This window comes from Pundamilia nyererei, unplaced genomic scaffold (assembly GCF_000239375.1).
Source record: "Pundamilia nyererei isolate P.nyererei 1_Seehausen unplaced genomic scaffold, PunNye1.0 scaffold00034, whole genome shotgun sequence".
Taxonomy (NCBI): Eukaryota; Metazoa; Chordata; class Actinopteri; order Cichliformes; family Cichlidae; genus Pundamilia; species Pundamilia nyererei.
In genome coordinates, this window is record NW_005187435.1 from 3,298,179 (window position 1) to 3,315,258 (window position 17,080).

At 37.0% G+C, this 17,080-nt stretch overlaps 3 protein-coding genes and 1 long non-coding RNA gene across 6 annotated transcripts; 3 read left to right on the forward strand and 1 right to left on the reverse strand.

The window, feature by feature from the left end:
• The first annotated feature begins 399 nt into the window (after positions 1–399).
• LOC102200186 (adenosine receptor A1-like) lies at positions 400–2,148 on the forward strand. Its single transcript, XM_005729858.1, has 2 exons — positions 400–752; positions 1,539–2,148. Exons 1-2 carry the CDS (start codon positions 400–402, stop codon positions 2,146–2,148), a joined length of 963 nt encoding a protein of 320 aa, XP_005729915.1.
• A 1,278-nt stretch (positions 2,149–3,426) lies between these two features.
• On the forward strand, positions 3,427–4,524 carry LOC106456166 (uncharacterized). Of its 2 annotated transcripts, none has more exons than XR_001290333.1 (2): positions 3,427–3,602; positions 3,715–4,524. It is a non-coding gene; the product is annotated as an uncharacterized LOC106456166 (long non-coding RNA). The 2 variants fall into 2 exon arrangements; XR_001290334.1 differs by having other exon boundaries at positions 3,718–4,524.
• A 773-nt stretch (positions 4,525–5,297) lies between these two features.
• On the forward strand, positions 5,298–7,228 carry rplp2 (ribosomal protein, large P2). The gene is made up of 5 exons (XM_005729790.1): positions 5,298–5,381; positions 6,499–6,622; positions 6,692–6,740; positions 6,832–6,927; positions 7,096–7,228. Exons 2-5 carry the CDS (start codon positions 6,500–6,502, stop codon positions 7,170–7,172), a joined length of 345 nt encoding a protein of 114 aa, XP_005729847.1. The 5' UTR covers positions 5,298–5,381; position 6,499; the 3' UTR covers positions 7,173–7,228.
• Positions 7,229–9,962: 2,734 nt separating this feature from the next.
• LOC102205604 (uncharacterized) lies at positions 9,963–14,032 on the reverse strand. 2 transcript variants are annotated; one of them, XM_005729792.1, is made up of 6 exons: positions 13,699–14,032; positions 12,559–13,155; positions 12,323–12,433; positions 11,664–11,725; positions 10,277–10,537; positions 9,963–10,015 (listed from the first exon to the last, which is right to left on the reverse strand). In XM_005729792.1, the coding sequence occupies exons 2-6, from the start codon at positions 13,145–13,147 to the stop codon at positions 9,977–9,979; spliced, it is 1,062 nt and encodes a 353-aa protein (XP_005729849.1). In that variant the 5' UTR covers positions 13,148–13,155; positions 13,699–14,032; the 3' UTR covers positions 9,963–9,976. The 2 variants fall into 2 exon arrangements, with proteins under 2 accessions (XP_005729849.1, XP_005729848.1); XM_005729791.1 differs by having other exon boundaries at positions 12,559–14,032.
• Positions 14,033–17,080: the final 3,048 nt, after the last annotated feature.

The following is a 17,080-nucleotide window of genomic DNA, read 5'->3' on the forward strand; positions in this document are numbered from 1 at the left end:
ACACACACACACACACACACACACACACACACACACACACACACACACACACACACACACACACACACTTAATGCAAGTGAAACTCTTGCTGCAGGATGCTGCAGGAATCAAAGTCCCTCCCCTTGATTTTATGACTTGTGAGAGAGTGAGTTGGTGAGAGCGAGAGAGTAGAGGACGTAGAAGAGTGGTGATGCAGGGTATCCAGTCCTGTCCAGAGCTTGAATGACATTCTGAGGTTCAGTTCTTCACCATGCCACCATGAGCATAAGCTCCACTCACTGTGAAAATGGCACAAATAGGAAATTCCTCCAGTCAGGTAAGGAACATAAATAATGATAAATGGAAAGTCTGAACTAAATGTATTTCTTTAAGATAAGTGGGATCTGTGAAGTGTAATAATGACTTCCTGTCCTGTCCAACCTCACGAGCACATGGATATGGTGTACATCTCCATTGAGACCACTATTGCTCTGGCCTCTGTGGTGGGGAATGTACTGGTGGTGCTGGTGGTGTATGAAAACCGGGCTCTCCGCAACGCAACCTTCTGCTTCATTGTGTCTCTGGCCATGGCTGACATCGCTGTGGGACTTTTGGTCATCCCTCTAGCTATCGTTATCAGTGTGGGATATTACACTCAGTTCTACACATGCCTCTTCCTGTCTTGCCTGATTCTGATGATCACCCAGAGCTCCATCTTTTCCCTACTGGCAATAGCCATCGACAGATATCTGCGAGTCAAAATTCCTACCAGGTGAGGAACTGCTTTAAAAGCAGTTGTTTGTGTGTTTGTTTTTTATTGTTATTTGTTTTATCTGAAAAGGTAAAAATAAATTAATTGGAATAAAGTAGTGAAAGTTGAGAATTACAGTATCAATGTAGTAAATCATGATCTGTTTACATTAAGAAGAACTCAATATTCATAGCAGAACACCATAGGAAACTGATGTCAGCATCCTCCTTGACCGATAAAGACTGCCTGATCCAGTCCATTGCAGCTTTCCTGTCCAAAATTTATCATGCAAATTAGTCATCCACTGATCTAGGTTCTGTACAATATTCATCCTACTTATAAGCATAAATTTATTTCACAAACATTTTAATTGATATCACATTATATAGCATGTGTCTTTTGAACTTGAACTAGCAGAACATATGGTGTTAATCTCTTTTTAATTGTCTTTAGAGTCAGAGAGCCTAATATGTGCTCAATCGAGTGAATTAGGTTCTCCATCTTCATGACTGATATACAGCACCATATATCTTTGCAAGGTTTAATGCAAATAAAAACCTTTTAAGCAAATTAAAATGTTCCTGTCTATGTAAACAACTGACAGAGGTAGCATTTTTATGACAGCTGGCGGTCTACCACACAACATTTTTATATATCAGTTGGATCCTGATGTCAAGTGTCAGTTGTGAAAACTTTGAAAAATCTCAAAGGCTGACATTGGACCAATGAAACACTATAACTATAGTACTCATATGCGCATTTAGGTGAATCGGAAACCTGTCTTTTCTTTTTCATCATACTGCGCAGGTACAGCATCATAGTGACTAATGGGCGAGCGTTCGTGGCAATTTGTCTCTGTTGGATTCTTTCCTTCCTCACTGGATTGGTTCCGATGATTGGCTGGAATAACCGGGATACCGCAAACCGCAGCAACGCCAGTGAAATATGCTGCCAGTTCACCGCTGTTATAAGGATGGACTATATGGTGTACTTTAATTTCTTTGTCTGTGTGGCACCACCACTGCTGATAATGATCACTCTGTATGTGGAGATCTTTAGGGTCATACGGAAGCAACTTAACCGCCGTGCTGAGGCCACCTGTGATGGAGACAAGTACTTCCGGAAGGAGCTGAAACTAGCCAAATCGTTGGCCTTGGTGGTGTTTCTCTTTGCTTTGTGCTGGCTCCCAATACATATCATGAACTGCGTGACTTTATTTTGCCCAAATTGTATCAATCCGATAGCCTCAAAGGTAGGGATTTTCATGTCCCATGTAAACTCGGCTCTTAACCCGCTGGTTTATGCATTCAAGATGAAGCATTTCCGTGCCACACTCATCCAAATCATTCGCCGCTGCATGTTATGTAAACCCTTAGAAGCGACCGCATACCCTACAAGCACAGTAGTCCTAAATTAGAGAGTGAATTTAAGTGTAAAGAAAGGACTGCGATATTTCTGTTCTTGGTTTCCAGTGATGGTGTATCAACAATACTAATGGGATTACATGATATATGGAACTGATAAGGAAAATAAACCCATTAGCTGGAATAACACAGCACTTCACTGAGTCTTGGGAAACACCCATATCTTAACCATTTACATTTCTGTGAGTTTCATTAGAATAAACCAAGGTTGCAGTGAGAAAAACTGAAAGAAAATTATATCTTCATCAGTCTGGCATTTGATTTGTTTTGTTTTTGTTATTAAGTTCTTTCCTTACTGATTCATATTGAATTTTTTAATCATTGTAATGTGCTGTAGATAAACATCATAAATGATGCATTCAATATTTCATGCTCAGAATGCTTCAAAGTGGAAAGAAGAGATGTATTTCCCATTTTAACAAAATACATTCTACTCAGTGAGATGTTGCAGGTATGTCTTAGACATCGCCAAAGTTATTATATTTCAAGGACATTATCCATGTTTGTGTGAAAGCCAGTGGCATTCCATAGTGGGCGAAATATTGCAATATGTGCCAAAGTGGTCGACTGACTTATAAATGAGATTAGATTCATTGCAAAGATTGAATTTGGAAAACCACATACTAGATGCTTGATGAGTCACATGAACACAGTCAGAAGAGTGAAGAGATTTACTGGCATAATATCAATACAGAGTGCAGTTTGTTCTCTGGGTTTCACATAAACAGTTCAATATATGCTGAGATGAAAAGGCTCTGCCTTGAATGCAAATTAATCAATTCAGGCACTACACCAAATGAGACAAAAACTCTGCCAATATCAAAGCCTTTCAGCCATAAGTCTTTATCATAGGATGCAGGGACTTCCTCAGTAAATTCACATAGTTGAGGCCATATTTCACAAGCTGTGGCAGAATGGTGAAAAGGCTCTGGCGCATTTAAAGAAATTAACAACAGAGCATTATGTTCAAGTGATTTATTCCAACTCCAAGGCTAAAGCTTCTGCTAAAGCCGCATCGGTTCTGCATCGTCATCAGTTTGACCTCAGGACTACATCCACTCAGTACTTAATACATAAAAGCGGTATAATCCTTTTAGAATATTAAATGATTTTCCATTTGATATGCTCAGAACACCAGGCTTTGTGTTAAAACAATGGGGTTCAAAAAGGTATTTAATTATCGCTCAACATGTCAATATGTACTATATATTACCATCTCTAACCTTCATCCTCGCTGAGGGATTTGAAACTGCTGAGTGTGGTCTAATCCCCAGCACTCATCTTAGAGAAGCAGGTACCGCATAACCAACCTGGCATTTACTGCCTTTGCACCACACAGCCCTGTGAGCACTGGCCTAACAATATCTACAGTAGAGAGGTAAAAGCATGGTGTAAGTAGGAAGTGTCTATCGTGACTTCATCACACAGAAACTGAAATCTTCGCAAGGTAAGACTATTTATATGTATATTTGGAGAAACATTTAAGGCTTCTACAAAACACTATCACTACATCAGTTTGCAAAATCATTTCTTACGTTTGCTTTTTTAACATTTTCAAGCAGCAACAGAATTTTGCATGCCCAACCAACTATAAGATGGCTGACACTCATAGAGAAGGAGAGGAACAAGGGGAAGAACAAGATCTAGAGGCTCCAGAAGAAGAGATGGACGAACATAATGCTTTGCTACACTTAAGCAAATACCGTGAAGCTCAGTTTGCAAAACCGTGGGAGCAGTGGACCTTCAGAGATAAAGCAAACTATTACATGGACCGCATCTTCCTTGGGCTTTTGGTCACTTTTTTGGTCATTTTTATTGGAGAATGTGGCTATAAAATCTGGTACTTGACAAACGTGAATGCGATTGTGGAGTTTGTTTCAGATTTGGTGGTCTTTTTGTTCGATTGGCTCTTCACGCAGGACAGACAGGAGCAGGTGGCTGAACTATAGGCTGCAATGAAAGGATTACTTGATTTTGTCTTTTTTTGTGTGTATTTTCTGCAATGTTTAAAACACAAAAGATCACTAGAGAATTTGTCTGCATCTTAGTAAGGAATTTTTGTAATATTACCAGTACCTGAGCACTATTTCTGATCATTTTTGATGGAAGTAAACATATTGAATGAGCTGTCTCACTGTCATGCACTTCAATGATTTGTACCATGTGGTTTTTCCCCCAAACCAACTATGTAATTAAAAAAATTATTAATTTCAGCTATGATTTATGAATGACAACTGCTATAACTATGTTAGTTTCTGTTACGGGCTAATTAATATGTTAATATATTTTAAAGTTGGAACATTGAAACATGCAGTGCAAATGCTTTGAAGAGTGCTGTAAAGCTGATTTAAAGGACTAATTTGTGCCAATTCCTGTTTAATTCTCAATTTCCTTTACTCCTTAACATTTAGATGCATTTTATTAGATATCATGTTACATTTTTATTTATATATATTTAGAATTGATTTATATTTACTTATAAATATTAAATGTAGATATATGACTTAATTGTTACAAGCCAGTTAATTTACTATCCAATCTGTACATGGAAAGTGAATAATAATAACAACAATAGAATGTTTTTAGTGTATTTTTATGAAAGGTGTCATTCTGCTACAAAAATTTTCCACTAAATCATGTTATATATATTAAAAAAAAAAAAAACTTATAATGGAGCGAATACAAATGTAACTTAATTGTTCGACTTCTTCACCAAAAATCAATAATAACATGGTTTCTTACTTGTAAAGTTACATTTATAGGTGTAAAATTTGGCAAATTATAAGAGTAAAGTTATAATAGCAACGACCCAGTGCACAAAAACGATTTTCTGTGTGCTGTTTTCCTGGAGATAAGCCACCTAAGTTGTTTGCACAGTGGATTTCACCAATATTTTCAACAATAAAAAGAAATTATTCTCAGTTGGGCACTTCCAGAATAAATGTACAGTGGTCTTTAGATCCGAAACTGCAGTTTAGACCAGCGTGTATTTAATATTGAAATTATAATAATTGTTACCGATTTATTTGGTCAGTGAGACGCTCGACTTCATTCTGTACCACATTACCCACAATCCAAGTCCAACAATGATTCTGACGTATACATCTGTCATCAAGCAGACCAATGAAATCGACGCACTCCATCTCATACAACCTCCGGTACCGCCTCTCTTCCTCTTCCGGATTTTCTAGCGTGACCGACGTTTCGTGTCTATTTAGACTTAAAAGTAAGTCCAACTATCCGTCACATTATAGATGTTAGTTTCTATCTCCTTATGATTTTTTAAGGTGACCCGTGTTTGATGGTTGATTTTATTCGGCTACAAATGTGTCGTTGTTGCCTAAATTACTGTCAATAATGGAGGACTGCTACAGACAAACACTGGGCGCCATGCTGCCTCTGTCGGTCCCAACTGATGTATCCAGCTTACATGGTTCACACCAGCATAGAGGCTGTTACACCATGTGTTCTTGGCACTGAATACAAAGTCGAACAGCGACCTGCATATTTAGTATGGTGATTTTTGTCCGTGTGTAATGTTTAGTATTTTTATTTGTAAAACATCAGCTACACTACAGCTGAACTGCTAAACCTGGGTTCTCCGAACATATTTAAAGACTCAAAGTATAATCTTAAAAACACTAAAGAATCAAAATATTCTTATAGAACTACTAGTAGTTATACACTTCAGTTTTTTGCTTTATGAAAGTACTCATCGTTGTCCTTAAATAAATTCACCGAGGGTGCGTGCAGGCCCCCTAGTGGCAAACCTGGAGTATTTCTGAGTGTCAGACTACTCGATAAAAATACAATTTAGAAATCACCTTTTCCTGCTTTAAAAAAGAAAGGTGCTAATCTAACGTATTTTGGCCTTCCACTCAAAGGAATATTGCCAAGACTATGATTTATCATATTTTTAACCAGCTAGTACTGCACGAAATACACGTTTGCCGATCATACGGGCAGCAAAAAAACGACATTTCTGTTGAGACATGTAGAAAAGACTTGCTTTAACTATATATGGACTATTCATGTTTGCATGCGTGGTCACCCACTACAGGCCTATTTTGAGAGAAAAGAAATACAGCTAAACTTACACTTTCTGAAATTGTTACCTGTTTATCTTCTAGTAATATAATTAGCAGCATCAATGCTCATTATACTCAAGTTCTCTAATCTCATGATTTCCCCCTTTTAATTACTTAATGTAAAAAATCATCAGGCCATCAAGATTTACTGTAACACAAACCGGAATATTGAGATGCTTTTCGAAATGAAATTTTCCAATTTACATTCGTAACTTGGCACACAGATTCTTCACTTCTGTTTCGTTATCACTACAGAATGCGTTACGTGGCCGCTTACCTCCTGGCTGTTCTCGGTGGAAACGCCAATCCTTCTGCCAAGGAAATCAAGTCAATCTTGGACAGCGTGGGAATTGAGGCCGATGATGAACGCTTAAATAAGGTTTGTTGCTAAAACATTGAGCCTTTTCCTCTGAAAATGTGCCGTGGCTGAGTTGTCTCTTCTCTGCAGGTCATTAGTGAGCTCAATGGTAAAGACATCAATGAAGTTGTGAACTCAGGTAAAGGCCCTTCTTTGAAAATAACTGCAGAGGTCAAGATGATATACACTGGAGCTGGCTAACAGTTGTGTATCACTTTTTTCTTCCACAGGCCTCTCTAAGTTAGCCTCTGTACCAGCAGGCGGTGCCGTGGCGGCACCTGCTGCAGCTGCCGCTGGTGGAGGTGCTGGGGCTGCGCCTGCTGCTGGTACGTATATATTTATATATCTGTCATTAAAGAAGAAAATTAAAGCTTCTGCAAGTTTGGATGATAAATTTGTACTAACGCTGAAAAAGTTTAGCTGTGTGGGATCTCAGCGCTGGTAACTACTCTCTGTACTTATCTTTTCATTAAACAACATCTTGTTGTTTGCAGTGGAAGAGAAAAAGGAAGAGAAGAAAGAAGAATCGGAAGAGTCCGACGAAGATATGGGTTTTGGTCTCTTTGATTAATCTGCCTTCTCTGTGTTTAAAAAGCAATAAAAATGTAAAAGGTTTACACAAAATCACCTTTTCATACTGTCCTTTAATTGATATTTATTTTAAATAACCCTTACCTAATTGTGACTGGGCAAAAGTAATCATTCACAAAGATATTACAGTTTAAGTGTCTGGGGCTTGACGCTAAAGCTTTTGTCTCATGTTAAAAATAGACAAGACTAAGAAGCCAGTCATCATTAGGCAAACCAGACCTTCCGTGTGGTCTGTCTGTCGTATTGTTGGTAAGATAATTGAAACCACATAATGGTATGAGCAGTGAGGGACAGTCCATGAACCAGACCAGACCAAAATAATAAAAAAACAAGATTGAAACTGGTGTGTTTAAGGTTTAGGAAACACATAAATGACCTGTAACAACAATTCAGTCACAAGGAGAAAAAAAAACAGTATAGAAATTTGTAAAATGGGTCTTTTGGAACATGGAAAAAAATACCAATAAAGTGTTGACCCTGAAAAGGATAAGCGAATGGATGGATGGATGGGATGGAAAGTGTTGATAGTATAAATTGTATAATTATCAATGCAGCCATACAGACACAATAATTCTTAATTTTTAAAATTACTGCAAGACTCACGAGAACAGGATCAACGGGAAGGGGGGAAGAAGTCAATCAGTAGATTGGTAATGTGCTTCAAACAACAGCTAGCATAATGTTCAGTGCTCTCAATAATTATTTCTCATGGTAAAGACGTTTGATTGCCCAACAAGTTGAATAGTAATGCAGCTGGCATGGATGGACACCTTAGTGACCTGTCATTGATTACCTGTGTGGTTTCCCTGTCATAAGCAAAAACCCTGCAAGGGCATAAATTAGAAGTGAGTCATTAGTCACATCACAATATATCTTTTGCAATTGATTTTTTAAATTGCATGACAGCATAAATAGTCACTCAGCTGTGACCTGGATTTTTCCACTACCTGCCATCTTCCACAAACTGCTTTTGCCTTACATAACGTTAGCTTCATAGCATAAGTGCCTAAGTCATTTTTTGGTCAAATTGCATGTGATATTCAAAAATATGCATGTGATATTTAGAAAATTAGTTTTTTCTTGTTTTCCGAAAACACAAAAAAATGACTTAGGCACTTATGCTATGAAGCTAACGATAAGATACCCGAATTAAGGTCAACGAAGTAAGCAACTTAATCTCTTAACGCTGCCTTTGAAATGACTAACTACTCAAAGAATTAACGCTTACTTTGCTTCAAGTTTCACTAAATCAGATCTCAGTGGTTCATGTCATACACAACACTCATAACTGTGTTGTGTTCATCATGCAGTTCCATTTGTCTTTTTCTCGTTTTTTTGTAGAGCACAGCACAAAATCACACGTGTTCATTATTTTTAGTAGGGGTACTGAGACAGTCATAGTACTTCATAATAATTATATTGACTGTTGATTTCCATTTAATATTTGCTTATTCCAAATATATTAAAGTCTATCAAATGTATACAGATTCTTTATACACTTTGAATTGTCAATGTAAAGCTTTTTTTATTTATTGCAAAGCTGATGAAAACATACTTTATTTATAATTGCAGTAGTTTTAACAAGTCTGTTTTATTGTCAGGGTTGTACAGCTTTTAAAATATGCTGTTATATGTTAGTTGTAAAACACAAAGGTGTGGCTGACCCAAGGTCTTTTTATTGCTTCAGCTTGCATTCATCTGTTAGAACAGAGTTTCTAAGTTTTTGTCAACCTGCAGCTGCATACATTGTATGGACAAAAGTAGCGAGCCACTAGCACATACCTACACGAGCAACTCCCGTTACAGTACTATGCTGGAATTCGGTGAGCTCTTATTTCCACAGAAGTTTGGAAAGGTCTACCACATGGCTAGGAGCCTGATTTTATATAGCTGTGGCAATGGGATTGAAAACACCTGAATTCAAAGGTTAAGAGGTGTGGCCCATGTATGTCAGAAGCTGATGGCTTTATTTCTTGAAGCCTGCTTCCTAACAGGTATAAACAGAGATCTCTAGCCTCTCCTAAACAGGTTTGAGCAGGTATGTAATAGCCTAAGGCTGATGTTTGATTTGTTCTATTAGCTTCATTTTTCTGTTTCTCAGGTGGTGGAAGGATAATGAATTTTTTTTAATACTCTTCACAATAATTATTTTTCCAACAAATTAAGGGAGATGCAAGTCTTAATTTTTGCTGTTTTTATTGTCAAGTTGATCTTAAATTAAGCCAGCCTTTAGATATACATCAATTCTCAATGGAAAAAAATATAAACATCTTTTTAGTATTTAATATGAATGCCAGCATTCATGAAAAACAAACATCAGTCACATTTTAGAATACCAAAATATTCAAGAACCTTGCACCAAGTTGTTTAGCTTATACATAAAAAATTGCACTGATCTTTCACATTTTTACAAATTCATATACACAATTCAACCTAGCAAAGTGTCACAGTTTTTTCGTTTTGTGAAGCCAGCTGTGTTTGTTAGTAGTTTACTTATATCTCAGTTGAACCTTAATGTGAAAGACAACACTCATGCACTCAAACAACATCCAAACAGTTTTCTCAGCAGTCGTTCTGTTGCGATTTTATAGTTTAACACGCACTCAAAAACAATATTAAGAAAACATAACATAGATTACAGCATGTGTCTCTTTGCAGGCTTAAAGCATTTCTTAGCTAGCCCCTTTGTAAAAAGGAACTCAGGTGTGCAATGCATCCTTAACCACATCTACAGTGCTAAGAGGGGTTGTCAAAATTTAATGTGCAGCTATGTTTGGCTGCTTCTCAGTCATCACTGTCAGACCATGGATGATCTGTGCATGCCTGTAAGAGAACATAAGAGTTTAAATAAAACAAACTTTTTCAATGTCATTTTTAAAAATAAACAACATCGTACGCTATATTTAGCATCTTTTTTAGGGATATACATTCAAATATTGAAGCAAGGGAACATTTGAATTCCCATTTTAATCAATAATTAACTGATAACATCGTTTCATTATTATGAGAACAACACATGAAAGCTGTTTCTTTCTAATGTTTACTCTCTTTGCTTTATCCCTCTCCATTTCATCTGATCCTTACCTGTCTGTATTCAAATCGGTCCTGTAGATAACGGTTTCCCAGACCAGTAATGTGGCCTACATTCTGTTTGGAGAGTCCGGCTATCCTGGCCGTGAAGTCGAGTGTGAAAGCCAGTTTCACCAGCTCAGGTGCTGTTGGTAAGACAGTTGGAGGTTTTTGGGTCGATGAACCTTCTTTCTCAACATATGCATCAGCAAGCTTTTGGAAGGAAGAGTATGTCATCTGCTGAAAGAAGGAGCTCAGGGTGGGGTTATCTTTCATCTGTAAGACATAAGGAGAAGAGGAGGTCTGTTAATACAATCTGCTTTTGATTTACTAAAATAAACATGAAGTCAACAGCTACTGAACAGTTATACAAAATGGGATAAAAAGCTAATTACAATTTAATAGAGTGCAAGGCTATCTTATCAGGAAGCCTAAATAATCATTAGCTGTAGCTGAGAGAACAGAAAGCTTTTAGTCTGATTCATGATGGGTCCAACTAATGATCATTTACATTATTGATTAGCAACCCATTTATTTTCTCTTTGTACTGATTGTTTGGTCTATAAAATGTCAGAAAATTAAAAATGCTCATAGCTCAAATGTGGATAATATCTCTAAAGGCCATATTTACATGTGCAAATGTTTTTGAAATATACCAAAAACAATTTATGATCCAATAATACATAGAAAAGCAGCAAATCCTCAGACTTATGAAGCTGTCGTCATGAAATCTTTAGTATTTATGCCTGATCACATTTCTAAATAGTTAGTATTGCCAAATGCAGCCATACTTATTTAATGTGTGAACCTGTTGTATGAAAAAACAAAAAACTAACTGTAGTTTCAAAACACGCTGACATGCTGCTAAGTAGAACTTTGCATATTTAACTTTACACCTCTTCCTGTTCTCATGTAGGCCTCGTTTACTACTATTCTTATTGTAAAAACAGAAAACATGCAGGAGTAAATGCCCATGACAAATTCACAAAAACCCATTAAGTATTGCAGACAAACACAGGAACTTGAACATGAATTTGTGAAGCAGTTTGTACTTTTTCACTGGAGTTGGTAATGGTTATCTTTATAATAATTTGAGATTTATTAGTTAGCTTTTGTTTTCTGTTAAAACACATTTTATCTGTGTAATTAAAAACAATTTAAATTCAATGCATTATATACAGGCCGACTATTTCACATAAAGTATTTCAATATTTCGTTAGCTTCATAGCATAAGTGCCTAAGTCATTTTTTTGTGATGACATAGGCAGACGGACAGGATGATGCAGCAGTGGTAGGGGAGTAAAGTTAGGCAAAAATCTCAATTTGACCAAAAAATGACTTAGGCACTTATGCTATGAAGCTAACGATTTGTAATTTTCCAAGACTGACAGTTAATACCAACCTTGACATCTATGGCATCACCCTGTTCCTTCATCAGAGCAATGATCCTGTTAATTACTTCCTCTGAGACCAAACAGAAAGAAGAAGTGTAATTAATGCTCTGAGCAGTTCACAACATTGTTCACACCACAGTCTGCTACATGTAACAATGTGGGTTTAATGCGGGCGACCGTGGCTCAGGGGGTTGGGAAGCATATCTGTAACCGGAAAGTTGCCGGTTCGATCCCCGGGCTCTCTGTCCTGGTCGTTGTGTCCTTGGGCAAGACACTTTACCCTACCGCCTACTGGTGTTGGCCAGAGGGGCCGATGGCGCGATATGGCAGCCTCGCTTCTGTCAGTCTGCCCAAGGGCAGCTGTGGCTACAACCGTAGCTGCCTCCACCAGTGTGTGAATGTGAGAGTGAATGAATAATGGCATTGTAAAGCGCTTTGGGTGCCTTGAAAAGCGCTATATAAATCCAATCCATTATTATCATTATTTAAAAAAAAAAATTTAATTATTATTATTTAAGTGTATGGTATAGTTACATTTTTAGCACAAACCTTCCATTTGGTTTAGGAGTTGTTCTACTTTTCTTTCATCAAATTTGTTGCCAATACTGAAGTATTTTTAGACTGACATGTACATGACTTAAATTTAGAGAACTAAACAGTTTCTTACCATCTGAAAGTGGTGCAACCTCTTCTTTTTCTTTGACCTCATGGACAATTTTTTCCAGTTCCTCTGACACCTTCTCATAATAAGAGTATGTTGGTGTTACACTGACAACAGCTGCAAAATGAAGATTTGGTTATTTTTAAATGTGTATTTTTTTGTATTCCAGTGATTTGGCTTACTATAAAAATGTAAAAAATAACATTGATTATTAACTAAGGTCAGTTCTCCCACAGACATACCTTCAACTCCAGTGATGTCAGCAAGTTTGTTTGATTTTGTCAGAGATGGCTGCCTTTTTGAGAATCTTCTTCTTAGGGACTTTTTTCTTGTTGACTTCTTTGGTAAAGTGACTGGTGTAATGGGCAAGCAGTTAGTTACTGTCTCAGAGGACTTGGACTTGTCTGGTGGACTGTCCTGCTCATCGTCTTTATCCTCATTGTCCTTCCGGGTGAAAAAGCCAATTATATTTTTCCAAAATGAGGTTTTCTTGATCTTCTTTGATTTTTTTGTCGGTTTCTCTGGTTCTTCGGGACATTTCTCGGTTTGGTTTGCTACATGTTCGACCGGAGAGAACATATCAATTTCTTTGCCATCCACATTCTCAAGTGAAGGGGCCAAGTGAAGGGAAGGGTCGCTGGAATGATGTCTTTGTCTTTTTGGCACTGTCACCCATTTTTCTTTCCTCCCAGCCACTTTAAGCCCATGAGTGCCATCATTTAGGCTGAGGCTACGTTTTACGTATACCTCCAGGAGACGGACTGTATCCTTGGGAGGCACGGAAATCAACTGGCTGTGTGGAGGCCTTTGTTTTTCTTTCTCTGTTTCCATGTTGGACTCTGAAAGGTGAAACACAACACCACATATACAACACATCCTTAACACTTTTGAAGGATACGATTTCAATCCAAATGACCTGACAATGGATGGTATCATCTTCTCAATTGTAACAAACAAAACAAAACTGAGAAAAATGTAAACATTTGTAACAATTTTAGACCCTCAAATTAATAAATGTAGCAAGAAAGTAGTCGGCACAATAATCATTAATTTCAACTAAGATGGCAAATATTTTTTTTAGTCTGTTGTTAAATTGGAATAAATAATAGTAGGTAGCTCCATATAACCCGTATGGAGATATTTAACTTCCCTTATCTGAACAACAGCACAACCGAAAGCTAAACAGAAAAACAAATACGAATCTGGGACTTTCTGAAACCAGGTTGCTATTAAGTGTTCGTTAAACGTTTTACTTTAAACTACAAGCGGTAAAATTGTAGAGGCGGATTATATACCATTAACAAGTTGGAGGAAGAAGAAAGACCGCAAAACAAGAAGTAGCGCATTAGTACCATTAGCAGTAGGCCAAAATGTAGACTCACCTTCACACACCGCAAATATCTTAAATCTCTGCAAGGATCTGTACAAGTCTGGCTACCACCACTCACGGTTCTTTTTAAAAAGTTATATACTCCAAAGTCCGGCTGCCTGCTCAAAAACCCACCTCCTAACTCCTTCGCAGAGTGGGCGGGAAGCTGGGAAAACACCACCTGTCTTCCTGCTTGCATTCGTGTCCAAAGTAGACGTCAGACTCAACGCGTGTTTACAGTTTCACCCTCGCTCTCGGTTCTGCTGTAAAACAATATATCCACCGGGTGCTTTGGCCGATTTTTACAGGAAGACATTTTGCTTCCTTTCAGCGGCTGCATTTAGAGGAAGCAGTACAAAACACGACGTTTTTAAAAATGACGTAATCATAGTGATTGTTTTTGGTTATATTTAGGTCATTCAACCACTCGTGTTTTTCTTGATTTGTGATAATATGTGGCTGTCTCTTTATGTATTCTAATACAGATGTCTTGGAAAAGTAATCACGAAACTACTTGTATTATAATAATAATATTATTATTATGATTAGCAATAGTAGTAGTAGTAGAGTAATAACATTGTTCTCATTTATTTTCCATTATGTCTTTAGTCCTGTGGTGGGATTCGTTTCCAAGGAAACTACTTAACTAACAATCAATATTAACTGTACTGTTTACTTTCCACTCACTTTTTAAAGAATATATTACAAATGTTCCAGTTTAAAACCGAGCACCTCTAACATTTCACTTGGATTGCACCATTTTCTTTAATTTATTTTCATTAAAACCTTTATTCCCAAAACTGACTGGATGCTCTTATGACAACATATGATAACACAGTTCCCAGGATTTTGTAATCACAACTTTTCCCTTGCAGTTTTCCAAGCATAGAGCACTGTTATGCATTGCGGTGAAGTATTTCCAGGAAGTGGTTGTGATCAGACAAACTATTTTTGTTTAATTGTAAAACATGCCTATCCCTTATTTATGTGCTTACTTATCAACAGTCTTTCTGTCTGCAGCTGACTCTTATCAGTAGTCTTTTATCTGGCTGATTTACTGGAAGTCCATAGAAGGTGCAACGTTAAGGCATGTTAGTGGCAGATACACAACAGGAGACAGTAGTTTAATAATCTTTCAGTGATTAATTGCCCCATAGATTCCTTCATTTGATCTTATAATAGAAGAAAAGGTTTCAAACCACATCATATATCAATTTAATTTGTGCAAGTTTTTGAGTTTCTCTATACTGAAGCATAGTCCATTCTGTGTCCTACAACAATCACATACCTGTGCTTTACTGGTATGGTGGTCTAGGTTATAGAGCTCAGTTTCTGTTGAAAGTAATTTAGAGAGTTGTTATTTAACTTTATGGTAATTTTGCAGGCTGCTGATAACCTTACTGAATTTTCTCTTTGTATAGGCGGTTAAAGATTAACAGAATCCCAAACTGGAGCCTCTCATGCCGGTAAGCTACATCATGTTTTATGAGCCTTTAGTTCATCAGTGTGTTATTACATAATCTGAACAACAGGAAACAAATTCACACAAAAGTTATGGATACCATTGTGGTACATAGACTCACCATGTGCATGAATGTCATGGCAATTTTGCAGGTTGTTCTTTGTCCAGGGTGGAATGATTGATACATTTATACAGTTTGTAGTACCAAAGTGAAGCCACTGGGTGTCCCTCTTAAAACATGTTCTGGAGGCTTTCACTGTCAAACAAGCATTTACATTATTTCCCTGCAGGCCATAAGCCAGAGAGTAGTTTACTTTTCCTATAAGTATTTAATCTCAATACACATATGTAAGTATGTATTTTTGTATTCATACATTTCATGCTATTCCATGCTGCAGCACAAATTTAGTCACAAATAGTATGCTTGACTATACTATATTTATTTGATGCTGTTTTCACTTGTTACCTTTACAGATTAAGGTTTGTTTTTTGTTTTGTTTTCTTTAATGATAAATTTGACTATATTTTTGCATTCAAAAATATGGTAAGCCTACATAATTTGTTGTTCCACAGTATACAAAATAGTTTCACTTTTGGTATCCACATGTTTGCGTAACATTTTCAGTTCCACAGAACTGTGCCTTTATGATTGTATCATTTCCAGTAATTTTTCACAAACAGACTGCATCAGATCCATAACCCAACTTTATGAAAAACCTTGGGTGTTGCAGATGTGCAAAGCACCTTGTGGTCTTCAAGGCAATGCATTACTGTCTGGTCCCACATGATACTTCAGGTCACCTTTTTCATTTTTCATGGGTCTTAAGCTGGACAAATGTGAGACTCACATTTCGTCCCACAAGATCTGGTCATTGACCTCCAGGGCTGACACAGTGCAGCGGAGCAGCCACAGCGCGTTTACCTGCTGTAAATCTTTATCTGTTTGAATAATTACTCATCCTCTGTCTAGGGACTCTCCAGTCTTAAAATGATAGATGAGTATTACCCAGGTAATGCAGAGCTGTGCTAACAAAACACATATAAACAGATACTAGGGCATACAGTGATTACATTAATGTCTCTAGCCAATAATACTGCTGTACAATACACCCTAGAGGCTTTTTGATTAAATGGTGTAATAGCATATATGATGCATTGAAAGCTAGCCACCAGAAAGTGAAACTGAGTTATGTAAGTTCATCATCATGCCATTTAACAACTTAAGAGGTTTCTGAAACAAAGTCCTTATACTTTTAATGCTGAATCAGAAAGGAAATACAAGCAGGAATCTGTTAATGTGTAACATAGTTTCACATTTATTGTAGATGTTAAAGAGGAAGGAAATCCAGTTCACTTAAGACATAAATCTAAGCAGTGCATCCAATTTTACTGCAAAGCTCAGTGATCTTAACAGTTGGAGACTACAGATTTTAGTAAAATAAGAATAAAATAGAAATAAATAATTTATTTGTTTTTATATATGTTATTCAGTAGAGCAGTATATTTTGCATAAACCGCCAGGTTCATGAAAATGGCCACTTGAGGCTAACTGTCAGCCCAAAGCTAGCACATCTACAGGATGGCATAACAACAATTTACTTGCTATTGCTAATTTTCCTCATCCTTGAAATTGTTTTTAAAAACACATCTATTTAAATTAAAGTGGACCTAATCTGCCCATTTCTGCCTCAATATTTTTTTAATTCTTGGACTCCACTAAAGTAGTTTTTGCATAACTTAGAGGTCAAGCTAATTCTTAGTAATCTGCTTTTTATACTGTAAGATGCTTGAAACAGCTGTTTAAGCTCCTTTGCCTTTAGGACATTTTTCCTTGAAATCAGCTTTCTTTTGATTGGCTAACCCTTACAGACTGACAGTTTAAACACCAGGTGGTTGGGCTTAAGTCTAGGATTATTTTATTTTAAAAAGTGTA